We start from the raw sequence: 27,537 nt of genomic DNA, 5'->3' as shown, positions 1-27,537 counted from the left end.
TCCTGAAAGACTCTTCGACAAAAAGTTGAAGCCTGGAAAGTCTTAATTTAACATACCTTTATGTATTTTGTGTCTTGACTCCTTACTTTCCATCGTCTAATCGTAGTAAGAATTGAAGCTAACACATACAGCCTCGTTTTCAAACGCGGAAATGCGCAGATCGACGCTAAAAGCGTCGTATTGGGATCCCTCTATTGTTCCATTTTCCCAGTATGGCAATCTTGATGTTTTTCCTGTTTTCCAGTAAATCAACTAGCGACACACGTCCCTGACCTGGTGATGGAAGGAATTCAAATAAAATCTCTTCCTCACAGCCAGAAATTTGACGGCATCCTCATGTTTGCCGACATTTCAGGTTAGCAATAAAAACTAAAGTGTTTGTGTAGTCCGAGGGCCAACTGCATTAGGAAACTATGCCACCAAATAACTAAAGTAAGGACAAGGCCGCATCCCAAATATCGGGCAGTACATGGTGTTACCAAATACAGATCGAGCCACTGTGAGTGGTTTCCTTGGGCAGTTTTTGCCGGCCGTAATAATTCGGATTTTTTTCTTAATTTACACTTCTACGTGCCCCACCTTTAAAGTCCCGCCGTCAAAATGGAGATATTAGGGTTCAAGAGTTAGTAAAGAATTCGTTGTTGATATTGCTTTTACTATTACCTTATTTGGATCAAGTCATCACTTTTCTATATGTCAATTCACTTTTAGCTTACAAAGATAGCTCTGGCTGTTGATTCCAACATTCAACTTTTTTTCTAAAGGATTTACCGCACTAACTGAACGCTACAGCATGAGTTCACGTAACAGCTGCGGAGCAGAAAAACTGTCTGCTGCCCTCAATAGTTACATTGGAGACATCGTGGAGAATATCATCGGGTCTGAGGGAGATATTCTTAAATTTGCAGGTTTGGATTTAGAAAAACCTTAAATATGAATGCCGCTAACGTATAAATTGAAAAATAAATGTTAAAAAAAAACCTCATCCCTGCCGGGACTCGAACCCGGAGCCTTTGAATTAGAAGTCCAACGCGCTAATCCATTTACGCCACAGGGACGTTGGAAATGTGAAGTTAATGACACAATATGAAAACTCATAGGCTTCAGACAGAGTCTTGCTGTGGAAGATAATTAAAAACAAACAAGATACCAACAAACAAACAAAACAAAATTAAAACTTAGACCCTTAACTTCATTCAAGAACTAATTTGCCACAAATGGTGGAAAACTTCAACGACGTTGCTCTTCCATGGCATTTTTTCCCCTCGTATACATGTAACACACAAAATTGAGACGGAGGGCAACAAATATTTTTAAAGAGAAAAGCGGGGTTACTTGCCAGCTGTCAAGTGTTTTTTTTGCATGGCAGTGTCGTGAGATTCGATTCTGAAGTGACATAGACATACAGTTTAGTTTGTTAGTGTTAAATTCACCCACCTGGACAACACTCCTTTGTGTACGAGCGAGTTTATTCTTTTTAAATTAACCTTTCTTCTTTTTATGCCCATTCGATCACGTAGTCTTGTGGCATTAGCATGCAAAAAATATATATAAAAAGAAAAAAATAACAAACAGGCTAATCATTTAACGGACTGATGTGATGCCCTTAATACATGTCCCATTCTAGGACTTGATACCAGAGGAAAACACAAGTGACACACACGCCACAAGGGACTCACCCTTGGGAAAGAAAAAAAAGGCTGCACCATCCCTGCCGGGACTCGAACCCGGAACCTTTGAATTAGAAGTCCAACGCGCTAATCCAATTACGCCACAGGGACGTCGGAAATGCAGACCTAATGACACAATATGAAAACTCACACTTCATAGACTTCGATGGAGTCGTCTTGTGGAAGATAACTAGAAACAAACAAACCCCATTAAACAAACGAAAAACAAAACGTAGACCATGCCTTCATTCAACAAAGAACTATTTTTTGTCACTAATGGTGAAAAAAATCGACGATGTTGGTCGTAAATGGCGCTCTTTACTTGCACATACAAGTAAAGAGTACATGCAACACACAAAAAGTTGAGACGCAGCTGAGAAATGATTTTTCTGAAGAGAAAACGAGATTACTTGCCAGCTGTCATATTTTTTGCAGGGTAGTCTGGTGTGAATCGATCTCGGTTTCCAGAAGGTGTTATTAGCCTTACTTTTACCTTTATGAATTGGTATAGACACACAGCTCAGTTTCTTAGTGTTAAATTCACCCACCTTGTGTACGAGCGAGTTTGTTGAGTTTTTCATCTTTTTTACGCATTTCAATCTCATACTACTGTGGCATCGGTGTAAAAATGAAAAACTAAATTGATTAACAGCCTCATTATTTAATGCACCGATGTGATGCCCTTAAGAAATGAATAATTCTGGGAGTTTCTAACCAGAATATAAGTGACACACACATGCCATAAGGAACTCCCCTCTTGTTTAAAAGCCAACAAAGAAAAAGTAAGCTTCGCATCATCCCTGCCGGGACTCGAACCCGGAACCTTTGAATTAGAAGTCCAACGCGCTAATCCAATTGCGCTACAGGGACTGCCCATGAAGACAAACGGAAAACTAGTAATAATGAATGAATCTGATACAGCTAGTAAAAGGGGTCATTGCTATTTAAACGTAGGCGACCTCCATGTCTTCGGCTGAATCCGAATCTGTTGTCTAGAGGTAGGTCTAGGTTTTCAATCCATTGGAAAACACGGAGATGCGCAGACAGTAGACCTAGTCGCAGCTCTAGAGGCCCGTTTCGGACACGGCCTTAGGTATTAACACGTGGCGATTGGGCATGTCATCAGGCCTACAACATTTTTCTGCATTACATAAAAGTGAATGCACCCCAAAATTAATACATGTGTGTTGCAGTAACAAATAGGACGCTCTGTGTTTATGGGAAACTGTCCTTTTATGGGCCTCGAGCTCGGCCAAGAGAGGGCGCTATTTTCTTACCAAAGGCGGCTCCTTCGGTCGGAAATGACCTTTGCTGGTTCACGAAAGACTAGGAAAAGCACACGTCACAGTCGCATCGCTACCAACAAATTGAACACACCCGACCAAAGCAGCTCTTTTCAACCGATGAGGGGGTTTCTGCTCTCGGCAGATATACAGCCCTGTCACGGTGAGTAATCCCAGGCAGCTCAGTCACAGTGGATGATTCGCTCTCTCTTCCCCCATTACTGCATAGGAGACGCGTTCTTGGCCCTGTGGAAGCTGAAGCGAGACAACTTGGACTTCACTCTTATGAGAGTCATCAAGTGTGGGCTACGAATCCAGGAGAGATGCGACAATAGAGATACCGAGGTTGGCGTCAAGCTTCGTGTCAAACTAGGTAGGCCTAATCTTAAAATATCCACGACTTTGGCCGCGTATCCACCAAATGAGTGACTTTGTGACGCGTTGTGGCGGTAGAAAAAGCGCCTTTTTCCCAGTCAACATATTTCGTTCCCCTTGCAACTGCTTGGAGGTACCTAAATTAATACCTCGGTACCCATAATAATGACGTTAAACCATTCAATCTCCATTGGGTCTTACAGAAATATAGAATCCGATCCCAGTGCCCAAGAGAAAAAGTATTGCACCTCGTGGCAGTGGGTAACAGGTTCCCAGTCACTTTGTAGACCTACGATTACCTTCAGATCTGCATGAATTTGATTTTGGATTCCAGCTTTGTTTTATATTAAACCAAAGTTCTTTAACGGACGAGTATTAATCTGGGAATCGAATGATTCCATCCATGTACAACTCTTCTCGACGACAAAATATGAGACCAAATTAAAAAAAAAAACCTATTATAGACGACCACGAAGGGATTCGAACCCTCAATCTTCCGATCCGAAGTCGGACGCCTTATCCGTTAGGCCACGCGGTCTTCGTTGATGACGGGATACAATCATGTAAAATGTACATCCATAAAAAAAACCCAAAACTGAACCGATCAAGAATGCAAACCCACGACAATGAACATCAAGATTGATGGTTATCAGGAATTTGTATTTTGAAGAATGAAGCGTAAATGTTTGGCCAAATTTACGATGTTGGTCTTGTTTGTACTTTGCCTGTCGTTTAAGGCAGACGGGAGAATTTGTTGAAGTGACTGGGTCTTTGATCAGTGGAGTTAATAAGGTTTATTGGACTGAAATTGCTAATAGTTATCTGCTTTCTGAAGAACCAATTTCAAGGGGGGAGACTGGGTATTTTGGGGATCTCATTTGGAAAAAAATTCCCGTTTTTCTGCCAATCCAAAAAAGTTTCATTCCTCAGGAATTGAAAGGCCGACTTCACTCTGTTGTCCTCTTCAGGTGTGTCTTTGGGTCCGGTTCGCGTCACCACGGTAGGCAACGAGGAATCTCGCCATTACGTTCTCAGCGGCTTGGCCGTCGACGATGCCAACAAGGCCGAGAAGTTTGCCACCTCGGGCTCACTGGTGCTGTCGCCCAAGGCGTGGGCCTACACGCCGGACCATCAATTCATAGAGTACCGAGTGTTGGAGGACCGCAGGCATATCTCGGTCGGTCGTTAGGCCTCTGTTCCCCTTCATAATTCATTGAATCGGAACATTTCGGAAAACTTTAAAGGGGTGGGGTGGATCGACTAACTACGATTGCATCTTCCCTCCCTCTATAAGCAGGGAGTCATTTAGACTCCGGCAAGGGGCTCACGCAGAATAATTCTCAGTGCAGTTCTTGAAAATGCGACTTTGTGTCCCATTTTAAATCTTGTTTCAATTTCCATTTTTTTGTTTTAAGAGTATTTCGGTTTCTTTTCATCTTTATGCACAATGCTCAATTGAATATTTATGAAAAAGAAATGTGATGTCATTCCAGGAAGAATACCAACGATATCAGCATTAAACTTTACCATTTTATTTGAACGGATTTCTCATTGTTGGTGGTCGTTGCTTAATCGGCAGGTTCTGTCAATACTAGCCGAACCTATCGACCAACCTGATGTCAGAATCGATCTCAGTTACGGCAATCAGTACACAAGGAAGAGCGGTGACAACCTTACTGGTAAGATGGAGGGCCCTGAGCTTGTGGTATAATAGAGGTCTTCTTGGACGGTCTTCTCAGCGAGATTTCGCTAATAATGTTTACGGTAGTGAACCAAAACGATGATGCCAATGGTGCCAACATCCTCGTCTTGGGCATACTTTATACAATGACTTCAACTCCATCATAAATTCACTCTTTCATGATTGCTCCGTTCAGCTGGACCCAGTGTCACAGTGATGAGGTTGTCGTGTTCCAAGCCGTCCTCATCAGACGAACACTACTCAGACGCAGTAGGCAGGAGTAAGTTGGCATGCGCTTCGAAGAAATTAATCTATTTGGTCTGGTGTAGTTATTCGCCATGTTGGTGTCATCCATTTTGTTGAGGTCACAAACACTTCCTTTTCAGCGCCTCGTGCTTCTTGCAAATATAACTATGACCTCCAGTGTCATTGATGACAAATCAGTTAAATTACTATTTTTTCAGCTTTTAAAATATCAAGACTGTTTCCAAGTTGATCGTGAATACAATGCCCAATCCTCTTCTATTCTTCAATCTGACGTTATTAAGAATCACTTTTATCGAGCACCCACAACATTACATTCAAAAGCTGAGAAGCTTTTTTTCGCAAGACTTGTGAATACATGAGTGATCCCCTACCTGGGCGAAAGAGCAGTAATTGTATTATTTATACAGCTAACTGAATAAATGAGATAAAGTAAATACGGGCATTTGTTTGGTTATTTTGTGTTTGTGTAATGCAGAGCGCGAGTCTGCCTTCCGGTCAAGTACCGACGATGAAAAAGCCCGACTGCGCATGTACATCATCAAGCCAGTTCTACAAAAGGTAATCCACCCCGTGCTAAGCTAAGACAAATGCAACCTCTATATTTTGGAAAATATAAAAAAGATTTATGGTTCCTCATTTAGACAGAAAAAGTTTATCAGCGGTGTGGGTAGAAGAACAACACTCACCCATGATGAATCAGTTGTCATTTTAAACCATCAAATTATCAGACACTTTCCCTTAAAAAGTGATAAAATGCAGCCTGGCTTAGTATAAACTACGCTGATGATTATGGTTAGCCTGAGCAGAGTTGGGTTGGTCCCGCAGCACAAGCGATTTTTCTCAAGATTTGTCTGTGTTAGTAGATTGATGACGGTCTACCGCTGGAATATCTATCGGAGATGAGACAGGTCAGCGTGGTCTTCATCAACCTAGTTGTGACGTCATCAGACCATGAAACCGAGAGAAGAAACCTTCATACAGCTTTCAATGTGGTCTACGACGACATGAAAGAGTACCAAGGTATCGATGTCAGAAGCCATTGCAGTGTTCTTTTTTCCCCAAGACATTTAAAAGTTTTATTTATATACTCATTTTGGAGTAAGAACTATGGCGCGTCGTATTTTATAAATATATACACAAGACAGATTGTCCTGACATCACAGAGGACATGTAGGTCTCAATATAACTGAACAAGTTTTTAATTTGATTTCTATCGAATTTGCCAAAACAAAACTCAGCTACGGCATGGTTGAAAATGGACATTTTTTTCTCCCTTTTACAGGCTGTGTGAACAAAGTTTTCATGTTTGACAAGGTATGATTGATATGTTTTTTATTCAGTCCACTCTTTTTTTTAAAATAAAATGTATTTAAGCGTCGACATGTGACAAGTATTTGATGAATTTATTTGGGGGAGAGTAGGAACAGTTTAATGGTAAAAGTTTTGTTAATATTAACTGACATACTTTGCTCATCTTTAGGGATGCACTTTTCTTGCCATATTTGGTCTTCCTGGGTACAAACACGAGGACGACTGCGCACGCGCACTTCAGTGTTCCTACCGTCTTCTTGAACATCTGAAAGCAACCCCTAATGTCACGTGAGCATGACTTGCGTTTTTGTGGGAGTTTTGTGAAACAAGATCTATGAGGTATGGAGGGAGACATCTCAAAATAAAATTTTTGTTTGTGCAGGCAAGCGTCGATCGGCGTTACCACCGGGTCGACATTCTGTGGCGTGATTGGTCACGTCCACAGACATGAGTATACGGGTAAGATTTTTTTCTAATCTGTCCTGTATTAGAAAGAAAGTTAAGATTGAACTTCTAGCTGTTATTTTAGGCCAAATTATACAGCAGTTCCTTAACACTCATTTTTTTGGTGACAGATATTTAATTTGCATTCAAAGAGACCGTCAAGTAGTGAGCACACCACATACTTAACCTCAGTCTCAAAAATTTCTCAAATACGTGACGGAACTTTTAAGGTAATGTCAGGCGTGCAGTAATCATGAAGAAGACAAGAAGTACCACATTTTCTTGACGGACACGAAAATCGCTGTTCAAGTCTAAAATCGTGCGGCGACCGATTGTTTTTTGCAAATTCCGTGCGCTATCGAGATATGTGAAACAGTGCCGATTCGGACACAGCCCAATGACCCGCCCCTCTAGAGTAAGTCAAAATTATGGAAGATTTGCCTGAAGACCTTAGGAGGAGATACTTGGTGGAGTTGGTTTGCGGTAGGTCAGGTTGGTGTACATGTACCGGGGTTCGGATGGATTTTGTTAGAAAAAACCGGAATTGCATGCTGGGCCGGAGCAAACCTTCTCTTGCATTTTTTTCCAGTGTAGTTTTTGGGAAAGTAGTGTGTAGTTGTGGAGGTAACGTAAAACAAGCACCATTCCTCTGATTGTCACCCCAGTTATTGGGAGGAAAGTCAACATGGCTGCCCGTCTGATGATGCATTACCCGGGCAGGGTCTCCTGTGATCCCGAGACTTTTCATCACTCCAAGCTCGCCAGGCACTTCTTCCGAGAACTCCCCCATAAGGAGATGAAAGGTGTCCGCAATGCTGGTGTTATCCAGGAATTCGTGGAAGGAGAACAGTAAGAATTCAGAGCCGTGCTTTGTTGAACCAATCGCTCAAAAACAACATTTGCCAATCCACAATGGACCGATTGGGTCTGCTAAGTCACGTGATCTATATTGGGTATTAGATATAAACAAACATGGCGTCCACCAAAAGCAAAACATTTCACAAGTATCATTAATTTTTACAAAAAATAAAATCGATGGTATAGGTACAGTACTCAGACCACCTATGTGCTGGATACTTTACTGTAACTTGGCTGTATTGTTTGTAAATTACACTCAAAACACACGTTTCTATGGGGTTGAACCCCACTATAAGTCATGTAATTTAGCGGGCGCAATAACTCTATTCAACTCAACCTAGTGAAAACTTTCCTCCTTTGGATACATTTCGTATGTGAGAAAGTATATTTATCCGTGATACAATGAACCAGTTCTGTCTACGAAATTAAGAATTCACAAACAGTACTTAACTTCAAGAGAAAATATATAGTAGAAGTTTTCTCTCTATATTTTAGATTTTTTTATCTAATATCTTTTTAAAGCCCCTCACAGAAATTACTGCGTGATTTTCCGTCACGAAAATTGTAGACCTCAAATAGCGGAGTGTTTGTATGGGAGGCCAAAGTTCGCCTTTTGGGGGGTACAAGTTTCGACAGAAAACACCCCTCTTTTCTCGTTACATTTGTATTTCCAAATAGGTCACTTGGGAGACATTTTGTGGTAACTTTTCAACATTAGGGAGACATCGGTCATTAGGAGGACATTTCAATGTCTCCCTAATGCTCCAACTACCAAAAGGAGGAAAATTTTTATAGTCTACATTTTGACAGATGACAGATTAGGGTCTGAAAGGAAAACATGCAAAGTTTGGTTAAGATCAGATTAGGGAATATTGAATTATGGGACGGTAAAATTTGAAAAAGTTTGTGCACGTTCCTATGGGAATGTCTCCCAAGTGACCTATTGTTGGTAACTATTAGGACGGAAGCTCTCTTCACCTTGTGTTGTAATTATACCGGTATTCTTATAGCTTTGGAGTTTTAATACCCTTTTGATGTGTTACTGACGGACAGCCATGTTTTGGAAACCACTGAAAGGCAACACCTACGACTTTAGTGTGAAAAGAAAGAGGTCTATTTGAAGCACCCTGCTCGTTTTAATATTGTTTTTGCTAATGTGGTAGGTCCGAGATTATAGTGGGAAGCAGTGTGCCGGAGTTTGAATTCCCGTTACTTGGTAAGAAATGTTTATCGAGTTTTAATTTCACATCTACTAAACACAATATTTTCGAAAACAATGCGAATACATTCAAGTAACATAATAAGTAATAACTAAGGCAAAAGATACAGGGAATATTTGAATTAAAAAGGAAACCTGTTTTCAATATATTATTTTTATAGTTTGTCCACGAGACTTATATAATTTGTTTACGTTTTAAACAAAAATTAATTTAAAGTGCCAAGGGAAAGATTTGCTTCCGACTGCGTACTTCATTTGGAAGAGTTGGACGTTATCCCAAACCAGCAACCAAAAGGGACATGGCTTTTTGATAAGGATGAAATTTGAAGCTGTGTGTGGGGAGCAGAACTGATTAACATTCCTTTACCGTAAAAAGGAGCAAATAATAACTGAAATTATGATATAAGACTTAAATTACTTGAAATTATGATGTGGAACGCCATGCCAATTTAATGCATGAGAGACCTTCACCCCCCCCCAAAAAAAGAAACACACCCGACGAGGATGGGATTCGAACCCACGCGTGCAGAGCACAATGGATTAGCAGTCCATCGCCTTAACCACTCGGCCACCTCGTCTTCTGAAGATAAAAGAGTGACCCCAAAATTTCTTCACTGTGCGTTATAATTGAGTGTATTTGCTCAAATCATAGGTCGTGATAAAGAAATGGGAGTATTCCTAAAAGAGCTGCAGATGATTCAGGAGCACAGGGAACGAGGAGAACATCGACGAGTCATCATATTTGACGGCCAGGCAGGCATAGGCAAGACCAGAATGTTAGATGCTGTCATTGAGGAGTCTGTCCGCGAAGGCAACAGGTACCCAGCCGAGATATCCAAAAAGTAGATTCACAGCTGCACACTTTGTCAATATATCGGTTGGGACTGGCTCTGGTAACTTGCTTCTGCACGAAGCGGATGATATGAATATATTATCCATTGTTGAGTAATCCTGGTAATGCGTCTATCAAACTGCGTCTCTTGGATGTTTATCTGTGAGTGGTGGTGAGGAAAACATAATGACGAAAATGTAAAATCGATGCGGTAAATGCCGGTCCGTGATGTTTCAAAGACAAAGGCGAATCCAGACCCATTGTTTTTTTTTGGGGGGGGTTGTCGTGGCCAAACTGGGGGGGGGGTAAATCTTTTGGAAATGTTTTTGTGTAACTTATTTGTCCTTTGAGGCTACACACGGGGGCTTTTTATACGCTTTGGGAGAAAAGAGAAATGAAACGATAAAAATCGCATTAATCTCATTCATTTTGGGCTCCTTTCGGGGCCTTAGCCCCCATTGGCCTCTTGATCTGCACTTGTGTGAAGATGAAACTTACAAAAAATAAATTTGTTCTTCTGATGTGTGATTCTTACTTAATATGTTTACATTTTTGTTGAAATCTTGAACATGAAAGTAAAAAGAAATGCTAGTCAAAAACTAGGAATCAAAGCAACATGGGCGGAAATACCCCGAGCATTTGTAAACCGGTGAGATGCTGCGACTTTCTGCGCATCTAAAAATGTAAGATGCCTTACCATACCTATTTTTTGAATGCCCTCTTGCGCTTGTTGGACAAAAGATAATGATATCAAGTCACTCATTAAGGAGCTCTCCTCTTTTGTAGAGTAATATCTTGTGCGCTGACAATGAACGACGTGACTGTACCGTACTACACCGTCAAGCATCTGGTCACCATGTTGCTTAATATGGAAGACTGCGTCAGTCATGTAGAAAGGGAGCATGCTCTCTTGGAACACATTCAGAACGAGACTCTGCGGGAAGATCTTTGCCTCTTGAATGACTTGCTCGTTCTAAAAGTAAGACTGTCGCCACAACGTAGGAAACATGAAAGAAATACAAAGTAACACGTTTGGGAGCCAGACGCTCATAAATAAACAAAAGAAATTTCCTTTTGTCTGGTCTGTTTACGCCTCCCTTGACGAGCCTCAACAATATGAAATGGTTATTTCAATTTGAACGCAATGATCACCAAAGTCAGATATGTAACAACACATTTTCACGCACTTTCGTCTTCCGTTTCTCCTTAGCTTCCAGTAAATCCCAGGTTTCAGATTATGCAGAATGAACAGCGTATTGGGGAGTTGCATAGCCTGCTCGGCAAGATAGTACATCAGGTGGGGAAGCTTTGAATCAACTTGGAAAACGATTGCTTTAAGCCTATTTCGTAGTATATTTGCTTCAATCATGAAAGTGCGACCATAGCATGCGTAAAATCAGAAAAGAAAAATTCAAAGTACCGTATGTATTTTGACTTGGTTCTCCCGAAACATTAAAATATTCGGCAAGTTTCACTGAAACATCCTGAGCAAATTACCAACATTAGCAAAATGTTGTTGTCACATGGAAACTTGTGCGTAGTGTTCACAGATCATTCATACTTTTCTATTAAACCTCCAGTTCACCTTGGACCAGTGTGTCATATTTGCTGTCGACGATGCACATTTCATCGACCCAGACTCCTGGGATTTCTTGACGGACTTTGCCGAGGATTCCTCGGCAGTTTGCGTGCTGACTATGCGGCCCTTCAAGCCGGACAAGCCGCCTTGCGTTGCGGCCCATCGCGTGCTAGTTCACCCCAACACGCTGCACATCAAATTAGGTGGACTACGCTCTACCGAGATGGCTTCCTTGGCCTGTCAGCTGCTGGATGTCGTCCGCGTACCCGAAGACCTTGTTCGGTCAGTCAGTACCTCGTGTGACTCGAGTTGAGTCATTAACTTGTAGTGCCTTGAGTTCAGAGTCGACAAACATCTTGACTCGAGTCCGCTTGAGTAACGTGATTGGAGTCATTTCGATCTTCACTCAGGCTCAAGATGAACTTCCACATTTGTGCTTATTGAGTGAAAGACTGTAATAATACTTAGCACCAAATTTCAAACTCTCAGAATAAAGTCTAAACCGATGTGTCAATTCCACGATATTCAAAAAAAAATCATGGATAATTGTTTGGGCTGTTTCTGCAACTGATAGATTGAACTTACCCTGGGTAAAAGATACACTTATTTCACAAAATATGAAAAAAAAAACAACTTAAATTTGATGGAAATGATAACAGACTGTGCTTGTATAATGCTGGATGTCTTAAATTGAATTCTGACGTCACGCATGTGCGCCAGTTGGCTTAGAAAATGTGCTCATTGCGCGTATCCCTTTTGCCTTTTTCAAAACAAAGAAGTTGATTCTCGAACAAGCACACAACCAAAGAAAAGTTTCAATCTTCTTGAAATAAGAATATTTTTACCTCTCAGCATACTTCAGAAGAAGAGCCACGGCATAGCTTCTTGGTGTGAGCAGCTACTCCAGGAACTGACGGCAGCCAATCAACTCCTGATCGTGCCGGAGGGTAGTAACCGAGCTGCCGCGGATGAGGATCAGACCGCCAACATTACGCCGAGCCTGACCGTGCTTCAGAAGCGACGTGACAGCAGCGCCAGCGGTGGTGTACCTGGTCGTAGCAGGCGGAGCAGTGTAGATAGCGGGGTGAGGTGGCATCCTGTGACGCTATATCTGTAATGCAGACAAGATTTATGAGTGAATGATAGGATTTCACTGTTAAAACGACTGGATTTCACTGGTGTTTTGAACAGAATACTCTGCCCGGTTTATACGTCAAAATCGCTCCAAGCGCGATTTTGACTGATATCCAACGCTTGATGCAAGTGTTGACGCGCGTATGGAAAGGCGCCTCCATGACGTTATACAGGTGCATGGCTAAAGCCTCATCAGTCCATCGCAATTAATTTATGTAAGATTTAAAGCATCATTGCATGCACTACACTCCGTAATCTGTTGTCCATTTTAACAACTTTTGAATCACTAGCTTCTTTAACTGCTCCATACCCTTTTGATGCATGCCTTGCTGTACGTGATGACGGACAAAGGGTAAGTGGCGTACGGTAACCAATTCTTGTGTACGGAGGAGGAAATTGGACTTTTTCTGAAACGACCGCCCAATGTTTTTCGTTAGTAAATGACGTCTTAACACCCCTCTCATAGTACCGTTTCCAAACTAGTGGCACTTAAAAATGGCAACAAGCATAAGGAGGCCAGCCCCCCCAACGCTACTTATGCAGCTTGCAAGATGAGTGCGGTGCGACTGATGACAGGAAACATCTTTTCTGAAAATCGTAATAACAATACACACAAAAAAGGGTTGCTCAGTGGAACAAATTACCAGGCTGATACATGTTAAAAAATCTTACGCAGACTGCACCGATGTTCCAGCAACCGATACCTCCGACTCTGCTGGAGAGACTACAGGAGCTGCAAGAGGAAGGACTTGCTGCAGAAGAGGATGATGATGAGCCTAAGATGGTGTGCGTACTGGCTGCAGGAGTCAACTTGACTGACCTACAGATACCAGACTCCATGACAGGTGGTTTGATTGCCTTTCATGTCAATGTCACATGAGATTTGAACTTGTGTGATATTCTGACCGTTAAGTGGACTCTTTACCTCCTTTGAAACTGTTTGGTTTCCAGTGTTAACTTCACTGACACGTGCGCAATAACGATCAGACCCCCTTTCTCACACGGAAGTAATATTTCACGTTGCGTGTACCTCGGCATCCAAAGTCTCACAGTCGCAGTCGAAACAAACAGACATCGAAACACGTCCACTTCACAAGTGAAACATGACGTGATTTAATAATTTAATAAGGGTAAAATTTTCATTTATTCTTCATAAAGTATCAATGAAAATCACACACACAAAATAGATATTTGATGTCAGCACTGATTTAGATGAAAAGCCCAAAAATATGTTCCATGATTATAAACTAATCCCCCCAAACTTTGTGCAATCTTAGTAAAGTCTGAATTAGTCCATCTTGCCCTTTTGGTTTCTACCAGGAATGATGTTGGCTCGTATTGATCACATGAAGCCTTCTGAACAGATGCTGGTCAAGTGTGCTGCTGTACTCGGCTTGACGTTTAGTCGCCGCATGTTAGAGATGATTACACCAAACACCACGCCATGGAAGATCCGTCGTCTGCTACACGCTTTGATGAAGGCCGGGGTGTTCGAGTGCGCCACCTACTACATGTCACTCCACAGCTCCGCCCAGCGGCCCAGCCAGGGCGTTGCCAGCTCTCTCTCCAGTTACTTTGGGGCGCTTGGTCGCGGCAACCGGCTCTCGTCCGGAGTCATCTGCCACTGCCCAAAGACGGAGCGCCAGGAAGCGGAGTTGAGCTCCGTGGAGGTGTCGGCCGCTTCCTCCCATATGTTTGTGACCGACTGCACCAATCTACGCTTCACCAGCGCCTTCATGCAGGAGACGGCCTACGGGTTGTTCCTTGCTGAGCAGCGACGCAAACTCCACCGCCAAGCCGCTGAATTCCTGGAGTCCCAGGCACATAAATGTGTGGCGTGCGGCGGTGGCGACTTCCTCCCAGGAGGCCATCAACTAACTGGTGAAACAACCCTCAAGAGGGTAACGACGAAGATGACCAATGGCGGTCAGGCACAAGAGCTCCGTACAAACACAGATTTAAGTAATAAAACTGAAGAAGGTTAGCCAAAATGCTAGTAACCAGATCAACTTCAGACCACTTGACCATTTTGAATGTCAGTTGCAATGTAAGTTTTCTAGTACTGTGCAGCTATCAGATTGGGAATGTTTTGTGCAGTCTGTGTATAGGTAGCCTTGTAGACGCACCATAGGAAAGCGGCAAGCTTGAAAAACTCCCCACCAGTCTGTCTTTTCTTTGCACAATGAGGGGGTACTTGTCTATCCGAGCACTGAGCCACTTATACAGGAATTCCGGCATGAGTGTCTCAGTTATTGGAGCCGAAATGGGTGGATTATGCGTCAGTGCACATGGACAATTGACCAGTCATTTTGGTTCCAAAGTCTGAAGTTGGCACTACCCTCAGGCCGGGAGCAATGGGCTCACACTTGAACAGGCCGTGTATTCTTCATGTATACCTTAAGTTCAACTCCACGGATTCAAAAGAGGAATGCAATGGGTGTAGGCCTTTTATTCTTCTGAATTCATACTGCTGATGGGATAGCTCGGTTAAGTGTCCTTGCTTGGACACAAACAGTGGAGCCATGACTCAGAAATGCAGTTTCCCCAACAAGAAAAGGAAATGAACCTACTAACACCAACAGAGGCGAATAATGGCGCTCCCCTCATATCCAGTATAGCTTATAATAGAACATTTCCAATGCCATTATTTAACATGTTTGTAACTTCTTTTTGGCAGGTCGTTACTCTCGACATGTGAGCTTCGACAAATTGATAGCAGGTGAAAACCCTGTCAGTTCTCTGACTATGACAGTTTAGTGCCTTAAAAGCATTTTTGGTGACGATATCTACATCTGGATAGAAAATCAAGACAGAAGAAATTTTCAACCACAATAGAATTGGATTTTCACCTGCTCTTCTTTGGACAAATTAAGTCTAATTACATAGTAAATATTCCTCGAAACAAAGAGTTGGTAGTTAATGATCCACAACATGGAACTGAAGAGATTTCCTTCCATAGATCTGAAATAGATAGAATATTTACATCCGTGCATATTTTATTTCTTTCACGTACGCCTAAATACATGTAGCGTACGCGCTAATCCCTATGTACTCATTGCCTTAAACACGGATACGCTTTAATTCACCTCCTCAAAAACGGACGCCGTAGAGGCTCGGACTCGAACGATTGGTTCATCTCCGAAAAAAAACGTCATGGAATACAAGACATTCGTTTTCTTTGTTTCTTGCAATGACTGAAAACCAATTTGCTAAAGTGGCATTTTGTTCCGATCAAAAGTATATACATGTACGCACATTGACAAATTTGAAAATGCACGCTCTGGCAACACTTGAGAGCGTGTTTAAAGCTTTTTAGTACCGGTATTTAATTCTAGGATCGCTTTCATTTTTAGCGTCAGTATGGATATTAAGATTTTTAATCGATGTGATTAATCTGCAATCTGCAAAAGTGTGCAAGATTTTTGTCTTAACGCTAATTAATGTCCTTGAGACCTTGTTTAGGTAAAATAATTTAAAGTAAATTATTGTATATATCAATTTATAGAGCAAGAGACTTTTGTCCAGGATCAGACTGAGAATATGATGGGTTCCCTGAAGAAGAGTCTGAAACGTCGCAAGATGGCCTCAGTTTCACCAAACACGGACGAGCCACGTGGGTCACACCTCCTCCTCCACGAAGAAGAAGACAGCGACGATGAGGAGAAGCCACCTTCAGCCACGGCGAAGGGCTTACCTGCTCGAAGGGGTACGTTGGTACTGCGTAAGGGCTCGTTAGACTGCAGCATCAGTGTGATCAGGTGAGTCAGCCTCGTTGAGCTAGCATTGACGCTTGTTGCATTAGAAGTGGTTTAGAAGCCGAGGGCCTTCTGCATACAATGTAGATTTGCAGTTGAATGTGTAGGCCTACGCAACCCTGATGTCTTCGGAAAGGCAGGGAGTACAGATGACAATAACACCGAAGTATCGTCCCGGTATCTGTGTTCGAGCCGAAGAACATCGTTACGTGGACCAGCACCAAATCCTCCATAACAATGCCGTATCAGATTTTTTTTTTCCGCATGAGCTTCGCAAAGTATCCATGGTGTAACGGATTCCTCATGGAAAATGACCTGACAGTAATAAATTTGTATTACAAACAACAATTAATCACAGAAAACGACCGTTCCTCTCGTGGCTTGAAGTATTTTATCCTCAAACGCAAATGACCTATTAAGAGAAACCTTAGCAACAGAGCTTAACTAAATCAGACCTTTTCTCCAACCAAATGTCAGTTTTGGTGAAGTCTCCGACTCGCCAGCCAGTAGCCGCTCGGGTAGCCGTAGCACGTTAGACTTTGAGCGGATGGATCTGCGTGAGTGTCGATGCACCGACGTCCTCAACTCCATCTATCCGCAGCTCGTGCGACATTGGCGCGCTGCATGCTACACAGTCAAGACTGTTCATTTCCTATCGGAAGCCGGCAGTGCGGCTGTGGCTACAGGAAACAACATGCAGGTGCGAAACGTAGAATGACAGTTGACTGAAAATTGTATCTTAACAAGAAAGCTCCCCCGGTTAAGGTCATAATACCAAAATCAACCCTAAATAATTTATGTAATAATCGATAAATGAAATTTATTTCCATTCGTGCTTGACATCACTGGAACCTTTCTTTCAAACTTGGTACGGTAATTTTCTTCCGTGCAGTTTATTGAAAAGCTAGGGAAGTAAACAAACTTTGCTGTTAAAAAGACAGCGACACTGTGTAAATTATTTGTATTATAATTTTAAAATGAGACAATCCTCCCAATATTTTAGGGAGCTCAAAGATATTCCAAACAAAAACTGAGGATGGGTTTCGAACCCCCCCTACAGAGCACAATGGATGAGCAGTCCACCTCGTCTTAATGTAGCTTTAAAATATTACTTCTGAATTTGCCACTTTTAAAACAGAGAGTTATGAGAAAAATCATTTCCTGGCCGACATCGTCATGTTAAGTCTTCGTCCACACACGAAGAAACTATGATGCATACAAACCACACCCTCAAAAATTGATAATGCAACAAAGATGGGATTCGAACCCACGCGTGTAGAGAACAATGGATTAGCAGTCCATCGCTTTAACCACTTGGCCACCTCGTCTTTATGCCTTGTCCTTTGGTTTTTCATTTGATTTCATAACATTGAATAAGAAAAATTGTCCCTAACCTACATCATCGTGTTGAGTCAATAATTCAAGTCCATGCACAATTCTTCCTTACCGTCAACAAAACGAAAATATACACAAACCGCGCCCTAAAAAGACTGATATTTCGACGAGGATGGGATTCGAACCCACGCGTGCAGAGCACAATGGATTAGCAGTCCATCGCCTTAACCACTCGGCCACCTCGTCTCATCAGTCCTCACTTGTGGGCTTAAGATTATTATTTACCTTATTTATTATCACATGATTGTGGCGGTTCTTCCACTGGATAGAAATGGGTTAACCAGTCAACACTGTGGTAGGCTTACATTAACAGACAGAAATTCAAGAATGCTCATTAAAGATCAGAGTGGTAGATACAACGAAGGTGGAACTGGTTTTTTTTCTCCTACGATCTTGTAGCATTCAAGGTCTTCTTTTTAAAATCATTAACAGGCTATGTCTTACTTGCAAGAGGCTATTGACATCATCAAAGACATCGACAGAGGCCACAACCCATTGACAGATGATCCGACGCAGGTTGTCACTATCGACAAACATGAGCGCGCTAAAATCGAAAGCACGATGGGTCAGGTCAGACTGTATTCTGTCTGGCATCATTTTACGTTTATCGCCTTTGTAGTCCTTAATTTCTTATTTCATCCTAAATCAATATTGCTTTGTCATTATTATGTTTTTCATTAAAGGCATTTTCGACTCAGTCTTTGGCTTTTGGATGTATTCACACTGCAGCTACTTTTAACATCACTTCCTTTCGCTATTTGAAGTAGAATTTGTTTAATATATATTTCGCTCCTAATGTCTGTAATTGTATCTATGCAGAGTGTGAAAGAAATGTGAATGAATAATAATTATTTGGAAAATCGGGCTTATTCGATATTGTGCACCCGCATCTTTAATTGAACGCACTCCTTACACTCTAAAAACCCCTTAAAAATTCTGCTATTAGAATTGACAGTTCTGTCAAACGAATCTATTGCCTAATTGCTTGACAGCTTTTGACATCTAGTAAAACTCAACCCAACACTGGGCAGTATGTTGTCTGTTGTTTACTCATCCCATCAGATCCTTGATCTGTTTATCATTGCTAAACAGGCTTTATTCAAAATGAATCGACTGGACGAGTCTATGCCCCACTTCCACAAATCACTAAGGCTCCTTGGCAACCGACAGCCATCTTCCAAATTTGGCGCGCATCTGAAATTATTCAGTGCAGGATTTCGCCAGCTCTTCCACATTTGGTTTCCAGAACGCACCTTCGGAAATCCGTCGTAAGTCTGAAACTAAACTGTAAAACCTTTTTAATTACTTTGTGATGTTTTGACGCAAAGTTTTGACTCGAAACTTTGTGTTATAAAAGACCTTGTAAACTTATCGGTACCGCTCAGAACTATTTTCACTATTAGAACCATTGTGCCAACATAAAGCGTCCCTATGGAATTTTGCAGTGCAGTCGTTTACGGTGTGAGAAATCTAATTTAAATTTTAGAAATTTATTGTGTTGTGAAAAGTTAAAGTTTCATTTACTGATAGCAAACGTGAGAAATATTTGGAGCAGGCCCGCTGCCTGTCACACATGTGGCACTCATACGACCGGCAGCAGGACGCTCTACGGTGTCTCCTAGCGGCCCTCCAACAAGTCAATCTCGCCGAAAATGCTGATGATGACCTCGACGAGGTAATAATTACAAGGGTATTAATCAGGATGGCATATGGGTGCAACAGGATTTGTTGGTCAAGTCTAGTCGTATCAAATCATACGGTAGCTATACCACAATCCCAGAACGTAAATTTCTTGCTTTTCTTTAAAGCAACAGTCTTAGTCAAAGGCCAAGGGAAAGGGTCAAATTCTGGTCACTAACAGTACCCAAGGGCCATATACATGAACTATTGGCCGAATTATGCCGGTATTTTCATTTTCCATTACAAACCTCTGTCTAACATAAAAGTTTAATAGATAAGAAACTTTCAGTTTTCGGTTTCATGATGAGCCTTAGCAACATCAAGAGGGAGTTAAAATGAGAATATAATACTCATTTATACTTAACTCACCACGTTTTACTCATATACTCAAGTATACTGAGGCAATAACGCGTGCGCATATTTCATGAACCAGCTTATATCAGTGAGCGCCACCTGACCTTTTTTTAACCAACCAGGATTAAGCACCAGCGAGAGGTGTGATATAAATGTCCTCGGTCTCACGAAAATCTTTATGAATCGCTATGATTCACTGATCGTAGCTCTTGCTGTGAGCGGCAAAATATGAAACTCATACAGTTGTCTACATCAAAGCTATCCTTGAAAACTCAGGTTGAATTTCCCTTCTTACTTTTTCAAAGCTCATCAGCGCATACAGCAACATGATTCTATGCTGTCAGATGCAGCAGTGGACAGAAATGGGCCGCCGTTACGAGCAGATTGCAATGCGGAGGTAAGACTTGCTGTTCGCTACGAAATGTAAGAGACGGAATACGAAACTGCTATAGGCAGACAAAACTGTGGTGTTGAATGTCCATTGAAAGAGATTTTCCAACTCTCCAGCATTACGAAATAAATATACGTTTTCGAAGGAGACTCCCCAGGAAAATAAGGAAACTATTACCGTGCTGCGCCGCACTTGTCCATATTTGAAATGACTGTAGTGCCCCTTCAGAACTTAACTCAGTCCAATCACAACACTTACTAGTATTTTTTCGGTTGACTTTGTTTGGTCAGATGCATCGAGTCACCAATTGGAGTCGGCCCAGATGACCTCATTACCATAGGTCACCTATACGCTGTCAGTACGGGAATTCGGCTTAGTAATGGCTATGTACAGGGTGCAATTGATACAGGTAGGCCCCATTTCTCTTGGCAAAACTTTCCAGTTCATCGCTTTTCATTATAGATTGGAAAAAAATTCGATTTGGCCATCTTTCAAACTTTCCTTCATTTCTTTTGGTATCAGACACATACATATACATTACACATACAATTTACGCAGTTAACCATTTGCATGGTTAACTGCGTAAATTGTCGCATCATTAGTACCCACGGTATTTTCTCATGCGCTGTTGGGCAGTAATAACTGTTGTGGGAGCAGCTAGATTCAACATCAAATCCAGTTGACTTTTATTTAGATCAGCTCCTTTCAGTTCATAATAATGAATTTGTATATCATCTGAGAGGCAACAAACACCTGGATGGAAATTGTATCTCCAACCCAATACTTCATTGTTGTATAAACATTTAAAGGTTCCCTGAAAAGGGGTTTTTAATTGTTAAAAAAGGAAATTGTAGGTTTTAAACGATATCCAGAATGTAAAAGGTATTTGATTAAAGGTATCTCATTAACATAGAAGATTTGCACATCTGTGATGTATACATTTGAGAAGACATCGCCGCGCGCCGCTATAGTGTGCTCTAGCGCGTCAATGCATGCATATCTCAGGTCAAGTTTGGAAAATTCAGTCCAATCTTTGGTGGTTAACAGATCATTCCGATCAGATTTGTTGCCGCAGGAAGCGGCAACACCGTTAAAGATTGTAAAAGCCTGAAGAACCTTCCAACAAAAGCGAAATTTAGTTAGACTGACCCGGGCAAATGGTTAGGACCGACAGAGAGCTCTAAACTGCGCAGTGCGCATTTCGAGTCAAAGTGTTTTTTCCGAACACGTAAAACTCGTTTTCCGATCTATGAGAAATAAAAAAAAAGTAAAAAATAAATAAAAAAAGAAACCTGTAAAAGACGACGAGGAACTTCATGAAACGCGAACAACAAAGATGCGTTTCAATACCTTATGCAATTTCTCATACGTTGGCTCTACCGCATGTGAACATGCTTTTACCGAGAGCGTGGGCATCGTATACATGGAATTGTACATTTTACGTTTGAACAGTTTACGCGGGCACGTAAGAGTCTAATGTCGATGTTCCCCTCGGGTCTATACGAACCGAAAGGGTGCCTGACTATCATTTAGGTTCTCACATGTACGTCACTCATAACGCCATCATTTGTCAGGATTAAGTATTCCGGAGGGGTCAGTAAAATGAACAACAGCAAAGGGAATTGTGTTCCATTTTTACATCCCCTATCGTTTCATTGGCATAGCAGTGAACATGTAGAACAATTAATCAACAGTTTGTCCACGGATGTCTTCATGGACCCTTTAACAGCATGCTGTGAAAAAAGTCGTTTCATTTGATCGTCACGCAATGACGATTTGACTCTAGTTGAAAATAAAAATGCAGATAGAATGAACGCCAATATGGATCACACCCAGTCAACAAACTATTCCGTAAGTGCATACTAGGCAACTTGAGATTTGTGACATTCAGTGATTTAATACAAAGAAGCAAAAGTGCAAAATTCAGGGAGAATGTCCAACTCAACATCCTGGAAATATGATTGGCCCAGTTTCGATTTGATTTCCTCCATGTTGAATTAAAAAAATATATGTTTCCATGCACGCTCATTGTCATGTTCAGACACACCTCATCAAAAGTCGACTTACAGACACACACACACACACAGCAGTATTACAAAGCATATAAATTCGCCAATTTCAAGGCTGCACGCTTTAACACTGTGACAACAATTTCACTGAGAGGTACGCCTTTTTTCTTCAGTTTGGTCAGAGTTAGTCATGCTAGCAGCAGATATTTTGCTGATCTGATCCAAACAATAAAGACATAATTGCTCCGTGATGTGTTTCAAGACGAATTTAGATAACACTATATCAAGAAACAAAGTGAAACATGGTTGTAAATTTCTTACTTCGCCCATGCACTCCAAGAAAAGCGATTCGTCTTTTTTGGAGGATCTGACATTTTGTCTGAGTTCGGGATTTATGTTTGCGGATTTAAGGGTCCACCCTGCTGACTGGTACGCATTAAACACTTTCCACAGTGTTGTCGGTGCTTTAAATTACCACGTGACGGGATCTGGACCAATCAGTGTGCTGAAACTACCAATGATATTTAATAATATTTTTTAAAATTGTGAACTTTATTTCTAAACACAGTTCGGTTCATCGCCCGGTAATCCGCTTTAACATGACTACGTCACACCCAGTCTCTGAACAGTTTGTTAATATCTCTTCTGTGCCAAAACTACCTTTGATTTCTCCATGACAGGTTACAGTGCACTCAAGATATCGGAAAAGATTCACGACATCAATCTTCAGATTAAAACACTGCCTCTCTTGGCAAACGCGCTGCTTCTTGCTGGCAGGTGAGAGTGTTACAGTAATGATAATAATTTATTCTCATGAAGCATAAAAGGATAAAAACCAAATCTAAAGATACAATAGAGCCCGTTAAAACACCAATACGAGTACTTAAATATACACATTCATTCATAAGCAAACTATACATACATTAAAATCTAAATCACTTGAAGAATTTACTTAAAAACTTAACGAAAATAATATGTTTTTAGTGTCGTGTTTAATGACGAAAGACTGGGTGCATTTTTGTCTTATGGTTTGTTGTTTTGCTTTAGGTCTTAACAAAAGCTTTCTCTATCGGTACAATACAGCCTGAATTTATTTACGTTGCCGTGCATCCACAAGATGTAAGCCACGAAAATGTCCAAACACTTCTGCGTTGTCATAAAAGGTCACTTCAGTGGTACGGTGCCCATAACAGGACATGACCACCACTGGCGTATCTAGCGGGGGGGGGGCGACAAATTTCATTTTTTATTTTTAAAAATGTGTTTTTTAACTGAGATTACTTCATAGGTCAATAAGAAAGAAAGTAATTGGTATATCTATTTACCAAATAAGCAGGCTATATTTTTTGAACTTCATTATTATGTTGAATGGCCCGAATGTGCATTTGCTTTTGAATTCCCCTCACACACCAAAAGCTGGATACGCCGCTGATGACCACACGTTAGTATTTAACTTGCTTGTACGATTGGATCTTAATTTGGGATATGGTCTTTAAGTGCCTCCGTACGTTAACATTGATTAATTAAAGTGTCATTTGTAGGTATGTTGAAACTACTCATGCAGTCACCCATCCAAATAGCTCTAAACCAAAAACAAATAGCTCTAAACCAAAAACCACCCTCGTCAATCTCTTGCTGCCGAAGTCGTCTGAAAGCAATTCAACGGTTCCACCAATATTTTCACGTCCGCAATATAGGCTGGCATCTTGTGTGGAGATGTTGGGTAAGCTCTCTTACGCAGCTAGCGAGGAAGAGGACTTTAAGGCCCGTGGAGCGTATTACTGCGGTTGCCTAGATCTCATCCTAGAAGCAGGTACTTTATCTCAATAAAAAAAATCACCAAAATAGACATTTTAACTGAATTATTATAAAAAGAATTTTATTTAAAATTAAAACAATAAGATTATAATTAAAGTAAAAGCTCTCCTCTTCGCTTTCTCCAAATGCCTGATTACTTTGGACATGCAATAAATGTCATTTTGTGCTTGCCGCACCCAAAACTGTCAAAATGTACGTAGTGGCAACCCAAGTTAAACAGTGATATCAAAATGTATGAGACAACTTGGCCCTAGACTAGCTCAGCTTGTAGACCTTGCACGAACCTTGTTCCCATTTAATGTGCTTTACTCGGTTAGGATTTGCGCTGGAGACCCACGAGGCATGTGTTACCTTCTGTAGCCAGGTATCACACGATCCAGCTTATGCCTCTGATACCACGTCAAGATGTTATCTAATGGCCTCACTGTCATTATGGTAGGTACGTTCTTAGCCTTTGAAGCTTCACAGCGGCCTCTGAATTACAACGTATTTTCTTCAACAAATTTACTTAAAACCCATATAACGCTCTACAATGGCTTCGTTTTTTCCCAAGGCAGTGACCATAAGAGGAAATGTTTAGGTTAATAACCGTCAAGGGAGTTATCGGATGATTTGATTAAATTGAGCCTGATAGAGACAGGGCGTGCTTCAAAGCTGTAATTGTCAGTAACCATGAATTGTCTCATTTTGTTTAAACGTGGGGTTGAATTGTTCCTAAAATGAATTCAATAGTGACTACACGGTAGCATTCCTAGGGCAGGTTTAGGGGAGTACAGAATTTAAGAAAGCTAGTTCTGGTGCATGTGAGGGCGGGCAACCATGATTAATGTGTTTGACTAGCCGTTATCACCAGAGATGGCAGCGTTGAGCTATAAACTCCCCGGAGAGCTGAGGTGGTTTTAGGAATGTTATTGGCCTGATGATGAAAAGGGGCAACATTTTAGGACCTTAAACACAAGTATAAGGGAAAGAAGTGTCAGTGTTAGCATCGTATGCTATCCTAGGTACATGCGGAAGGACTGCGTGGATCTTGCTCAGCAGTGGTTGGCTAGAAGTGAGGAAAGTCTGCCCTCTCATCGTCTGCCCACCTTCATGGCAGTCAGGACAGGTTTCAAGATCCTAGAATGCCGCCTACTGAGTTACTGTCATACAATCAAGGCTGGCAGAGATACGGCTAAGGTTAAGAGCAAATTGAAAAGGGTGAGAAGCTTTCATGAATTTCACCATCAACCATGGCACCGACTGTTGGCCTACTTGTCGAATAACTGCTCTTTAGGTTTATAGACAAACCAGCACTGGAAAAGTGGTTGCTCTAATAAAAACAGTAAAAATGATTGTGTGACCTTTTACAGAGGTTATTGTCGTGCGTCATGAAAAAATATGCATAGGCCATTTTAAAATACAGACCTTTAAAGTGCACCTTTGTGTCTGATAAACCTCGTTTTAATAACTTCCAAGGGATTTTGCTGTCCTGTTTTAGCTAATGAATTCTTCATATTCATGAGCAAAACCTTGATGTCATGCTGAGAGGTAACATCAATAATGTTAGTGGGAGTGCAACGCCTCATCCCCCGCTCTCAATGATGGTAATATCGCTGCAACTTTTCTGCTTGTAGTTTGCCGTGTCATCACTACTGTTGGACATTATTATGATAACCAGTCCATTTACTATAATTGCAATTAACAGACTATGAAGGCTCTGAAGTCTGATATCACTCGATACCCTGGACTACTGCCCCGTCTGCATCACCTCAAGGCCTACATGCGCCAACTGAATGGCAGTCGGCGGGCAGCCAGAATTGAGCTACAACGTTGCCTGGAAATGAGCACCCAAGCGGGGAACCAGCACGAGGCAGCCTGGGCGCAGCACAGCATGTCGGTGTGGTTCGATTCGAGTCACTCCCGCTCTCAGGATGAGTTTTGGCAAAGATCGACCGAGGAAGACATGGACTGGCGCGCTGCTGGCGGTGTGGCACCTGCGGTAGTCAAGTATTCGCTCCCTTTGCCGAAATAGACACAGGCAACAGTGATTCGTTGCAGACAGGGTACAATGGGCATTTGAAACCAAATGCCTATGAGAACTAAAAGCCGGGTACCAGGAGTTTGTCCTCCACAATATCAAGGGGGAACTAGGCAACAAGGTTTGAGGATTTTCTCGACCATGTAGGTTTCTCGACTTGTGTTTGTGTCGTGATAATAAAGATAGGCCATACATGTTGGCTCAAGATTGGGTGGTGCTGGCCTAACCATTCAAAGGTAAATTAAACTCGAACAGTCAGAAAATAATTCAGGGCGATATAACCCCTGAACTGCAGAAAGTGGACACTCTTTTTCTAAAGTATACACTCTATTCAGTAGTGCCTTTCCTGATATCTGTTGCATGTATAGCACTATTTGGAAACCTAAAAATAGAGTTTATAGCAGCAATAGAGTTAATCCAGAAAGGAAATATCTTTTCCTACTCAAACAGCCTGTTAAAATGAAATTATCATTTTGCTTGATGACAACACAAAGTCGGTATGGTTGTAAACAAAATCAAAGGTTATTGACTTGGAAGCAACAGTGGACACAACTGATTAAATTTGTTAAAGAATTTCAGCAGGGATTAAGTGCCCAAATATGTGAAACCTCAAGTTGAGATTGTTGGATTTATGGTTCACTAACATGTCTGTAACATGCCTATAAAAACTTTAAAAGGATCTAATGTCACAATTGGCTTAGGTATAAAGCCAAAGATAGAACTTTAGCAATGGAAGTATATACAAGCCTTATGACTCTTCTAACCCGGGTAATTACACGCTTCAAGAAAATTCTAGACTGTTCTATATACCCTAAAGACGGAGACACTTGAACATCATTTCGCAGACCCCTTCAGGCAGAATTAAAAGGCAAAAATATGGTTAGTCTCGATGTCTTTTCCCTTTTCACCATTGTATCCACAGGCTTTGTCTGTCTTGACGCCAACACAATCTTACCCTCTGTGGGCAAATAACATCCTCCCGAGACCAAATTCCTGCGCCTCGTCATCCAGCATCAAAATAGCGGGACAAGCGCTAGAATATTTTTCTTCGTGTTTAGTATGCCCACCACACATAGCCTCAAGTCCTGCTAAGAAAAATAACTGCGCTGCAAACGGTGAACAGTTGTTGACATTATGTTCATCAATATATAACCAATAAACTATGGGGAAATGGTGCTTCAATTGACACAATTTTTATGCCGTCCGGAGGGGGTAAAGCACCCAACAACAACTGAATGAATGTGAGATCGTACTCCGACTCTGAATTCAGGCGTCAGTTTCAAAACATGACTCGGCAACTTTTGATCTGCAACGGAAATCCTGAAATACAGCTTTTCTTGAAACATACTGGGCTGAAACTTCATCACGTAACGAAATGTCCTTAGGCACCCTTCTTTAGATTTTGAATAACTTTGTCATCTCAAAACAACATACACCGACAATTACTATTATAAATGGTGGA

The 27,537-nt window shown here is 41.4% G+C and overlaps 1 protein-coding gene and 7 non-coding genes across 9 annotated transcripts in view; 1 reads left to right on the top strand and 7 right to left on the bottom strand.

Moving 5' to 3' along the window:
* The window catches only part of adcy10 (adenylate cyclase 10), a 28,712-nt gene extending 1,747 nt beyond the window's left edge, over window positions 1-26,965 (top strand). The window contains exons 2-34 of one of the 2 annotated variants that reach the window (XM_022248016.2): window positions 245-355; window positions 765-908; window positions 3,183-3,326; window positions 4,297-4,505; window positions 4,908-5,007; window positions 5,206-5,289; window positions 5,752-5,834; window positions 6,140-6,296; window positions 6,559-6,590; window positions 6,757-6,875; window positions 6,970-7,046; window positions 7,697-7,880; window positions 9,053-9,105; window positions 9,761-9,926; window positions 10,727-10,919; window positions 11,151-11,237; window positions 11,521-11,801; window positions 12,372-12,603; window positions 13,330-13,498; window positions 13,974-14,633; window positions 15,331-15,372; window positions 16,159-16,411; window positions 16,886-17,108; window positions 18,236-18,373; window positions 18,896-19,071; window positions 19,334-19,478; window positions 20,143-20,234; window positions 20,519-20,637; window positions 22,918-23,014; window positions 23,935-24,050; window positions 24,373-24,490; window positions 25,060-25,255; window positions 25,743-26,965. In XM_022248016.2, coding sequence (XP_022103708.2) covers window positions 245-355; window positions 765-908; window positions 3,183-3,326; window positions 4,297-4,505; window positions 4,908-5,007; window positions 5,206-5,289; window positions 5,752-5,834; window positions 6,140-6,296; window positions 6,559-6,590; window positions 6,757-6,875; window positions 6,970-7,046; window positions 7,697-7,880; window positions 9,053-9,105; window positions 9,761-9,926; window positions 10,727-10,919; window positions 11,151-11,237; window positions 11,521-11,801; window positions 12,372-12,603; window positions 13,330-13,498; window positions 13,974-14,633; window positions 15,331-15,372; window positions 16,159-16,411; window positions 16,886-17,108; window positions 18,236-18,373; window positions 18,896-19,071; window positions 19,334-19,478; window positions 20,143-20,234; window positions 20,519-20,637; window positions 22,918-23,014; window positions 23,935-24,050; window positions 24,373-24,490; window positions 25,060-25,255; window positions 25,743-26,069 — 5,327 coding nt within the window. In that variant the 3' untranslated portion in view covers window positions 26,070-26,965. The remainder of the gene's footprint in view (window positions 1-244; window positions 356-764; window positions 909-3,182; window positions 3,327-4,296; window positions 4,506-4,907; window positions 5,008-5,205; window positions 5,290-5,751; window positions 5,835-6,139; window positions 6,297-6,558; window positions 6,591-6,756; window positions 6,876-6,969; window positions 7,047-7,696; window positions 7,881-9,052; window positions 9,106-9,760; window positions 9,927-10,726; window positions 10,920-11,150; window positions 11,238-11,520; window positions 11,802-12,371; window positions 12,604-13,329; window positions 13,499-13,973; window positions 14,634-15,330; window positions 15,373-16,158; window positions 16,412-16,885; window positions 17,109-18,235; window positions 18,374-18,895; window positions 19,072-19,333; window positions 19,479-20,142; window positions 20,235-20,518; window positions 20,638-22,917; window positions 23,015-23,934; window positions 24,051-24,372; window positions 24,491-25,059; window positions 25,256-25,742) is intronic. The other variant, XM_022248017.2, reaches the window with a different exon arrangement.
* On the bottom strand, window positions 984-1,058 carry Trnar-ucu (transfer RNA arginine (anticodon UCU)). Its single transcript has one exon. It is a non-coding gene; the product is annotated as a tRNA-Arg (tRNA).
* Window positions 1,707-1,781, bottom strand: Trnar-ucu (transfer RNA arginine (anticodon UCU)). Its single transcript has one exon. It is a non-coding gene; the product is annotated as a tRNA-Arg (tRNA).
* Window positions 2,466-2,540, bottom strand: Trnar-ucu (transfer RNA arginine (anticodon UCU)). The gene has a single exon. It is a non-coding gene; the product is annotated as a tRNA-Arg (tRNA).
* On the bottom strand, window positions 3,794-3,866 carry Trnar-ucg (transfer RNA arginine (anticodon UCG)). The gene has a single exon. It is a non-coding gene; the product is annotated as a tRNA-Arg (tRNA).
* Trnas-gcu (transfer RNA serine (anticodon GCU)) lies at window positions 9,605-9,686 on the bottom strand. The gene has a single exon. It is a non-coding gene; the product is annotated as a tRNA-Ser (tRNA).
* Trnas-gcu (transfer RNA serine (anticodon GCU)) lies at window positions 17,655-17,736 on the bottom strand. Its single transcript has one exon. It is a non-coding gene; the product is annotated as a tRNA-Ser (tRNA).
* Trnas-gcu (transfer RNA serine (anticodon GCU)) lies at window positions 17,908-17,989 on the bottom strand. The gene has a single exon. It is a non-coding gene; the product is annotated as a tRNA-Ser (tRNA).
* Window positions 26,966-27,537: the final 572 nt, after the last annotated feature.

The sequence above is a fragment of the Acanthaster planci genome, linkage group LG01 (assembly GCF_054643075.1).
Source record: "Acanthaster planci isolate LZ-2023a linkage group LG01, COTS_SCS, whole genome shotgun sequence".
In the NCBI taxonomy this organism is placed as follows: domain Eukaryota; kingdom Metazoa; phylum Echinodermata; class Asteroidea; order Valvatida; family Acanthasteridae; genus Acanthaster; species Acanthaster planci.
This window is presented reverse-complemented; position numbering and strand designations above follow the sequence as displayed.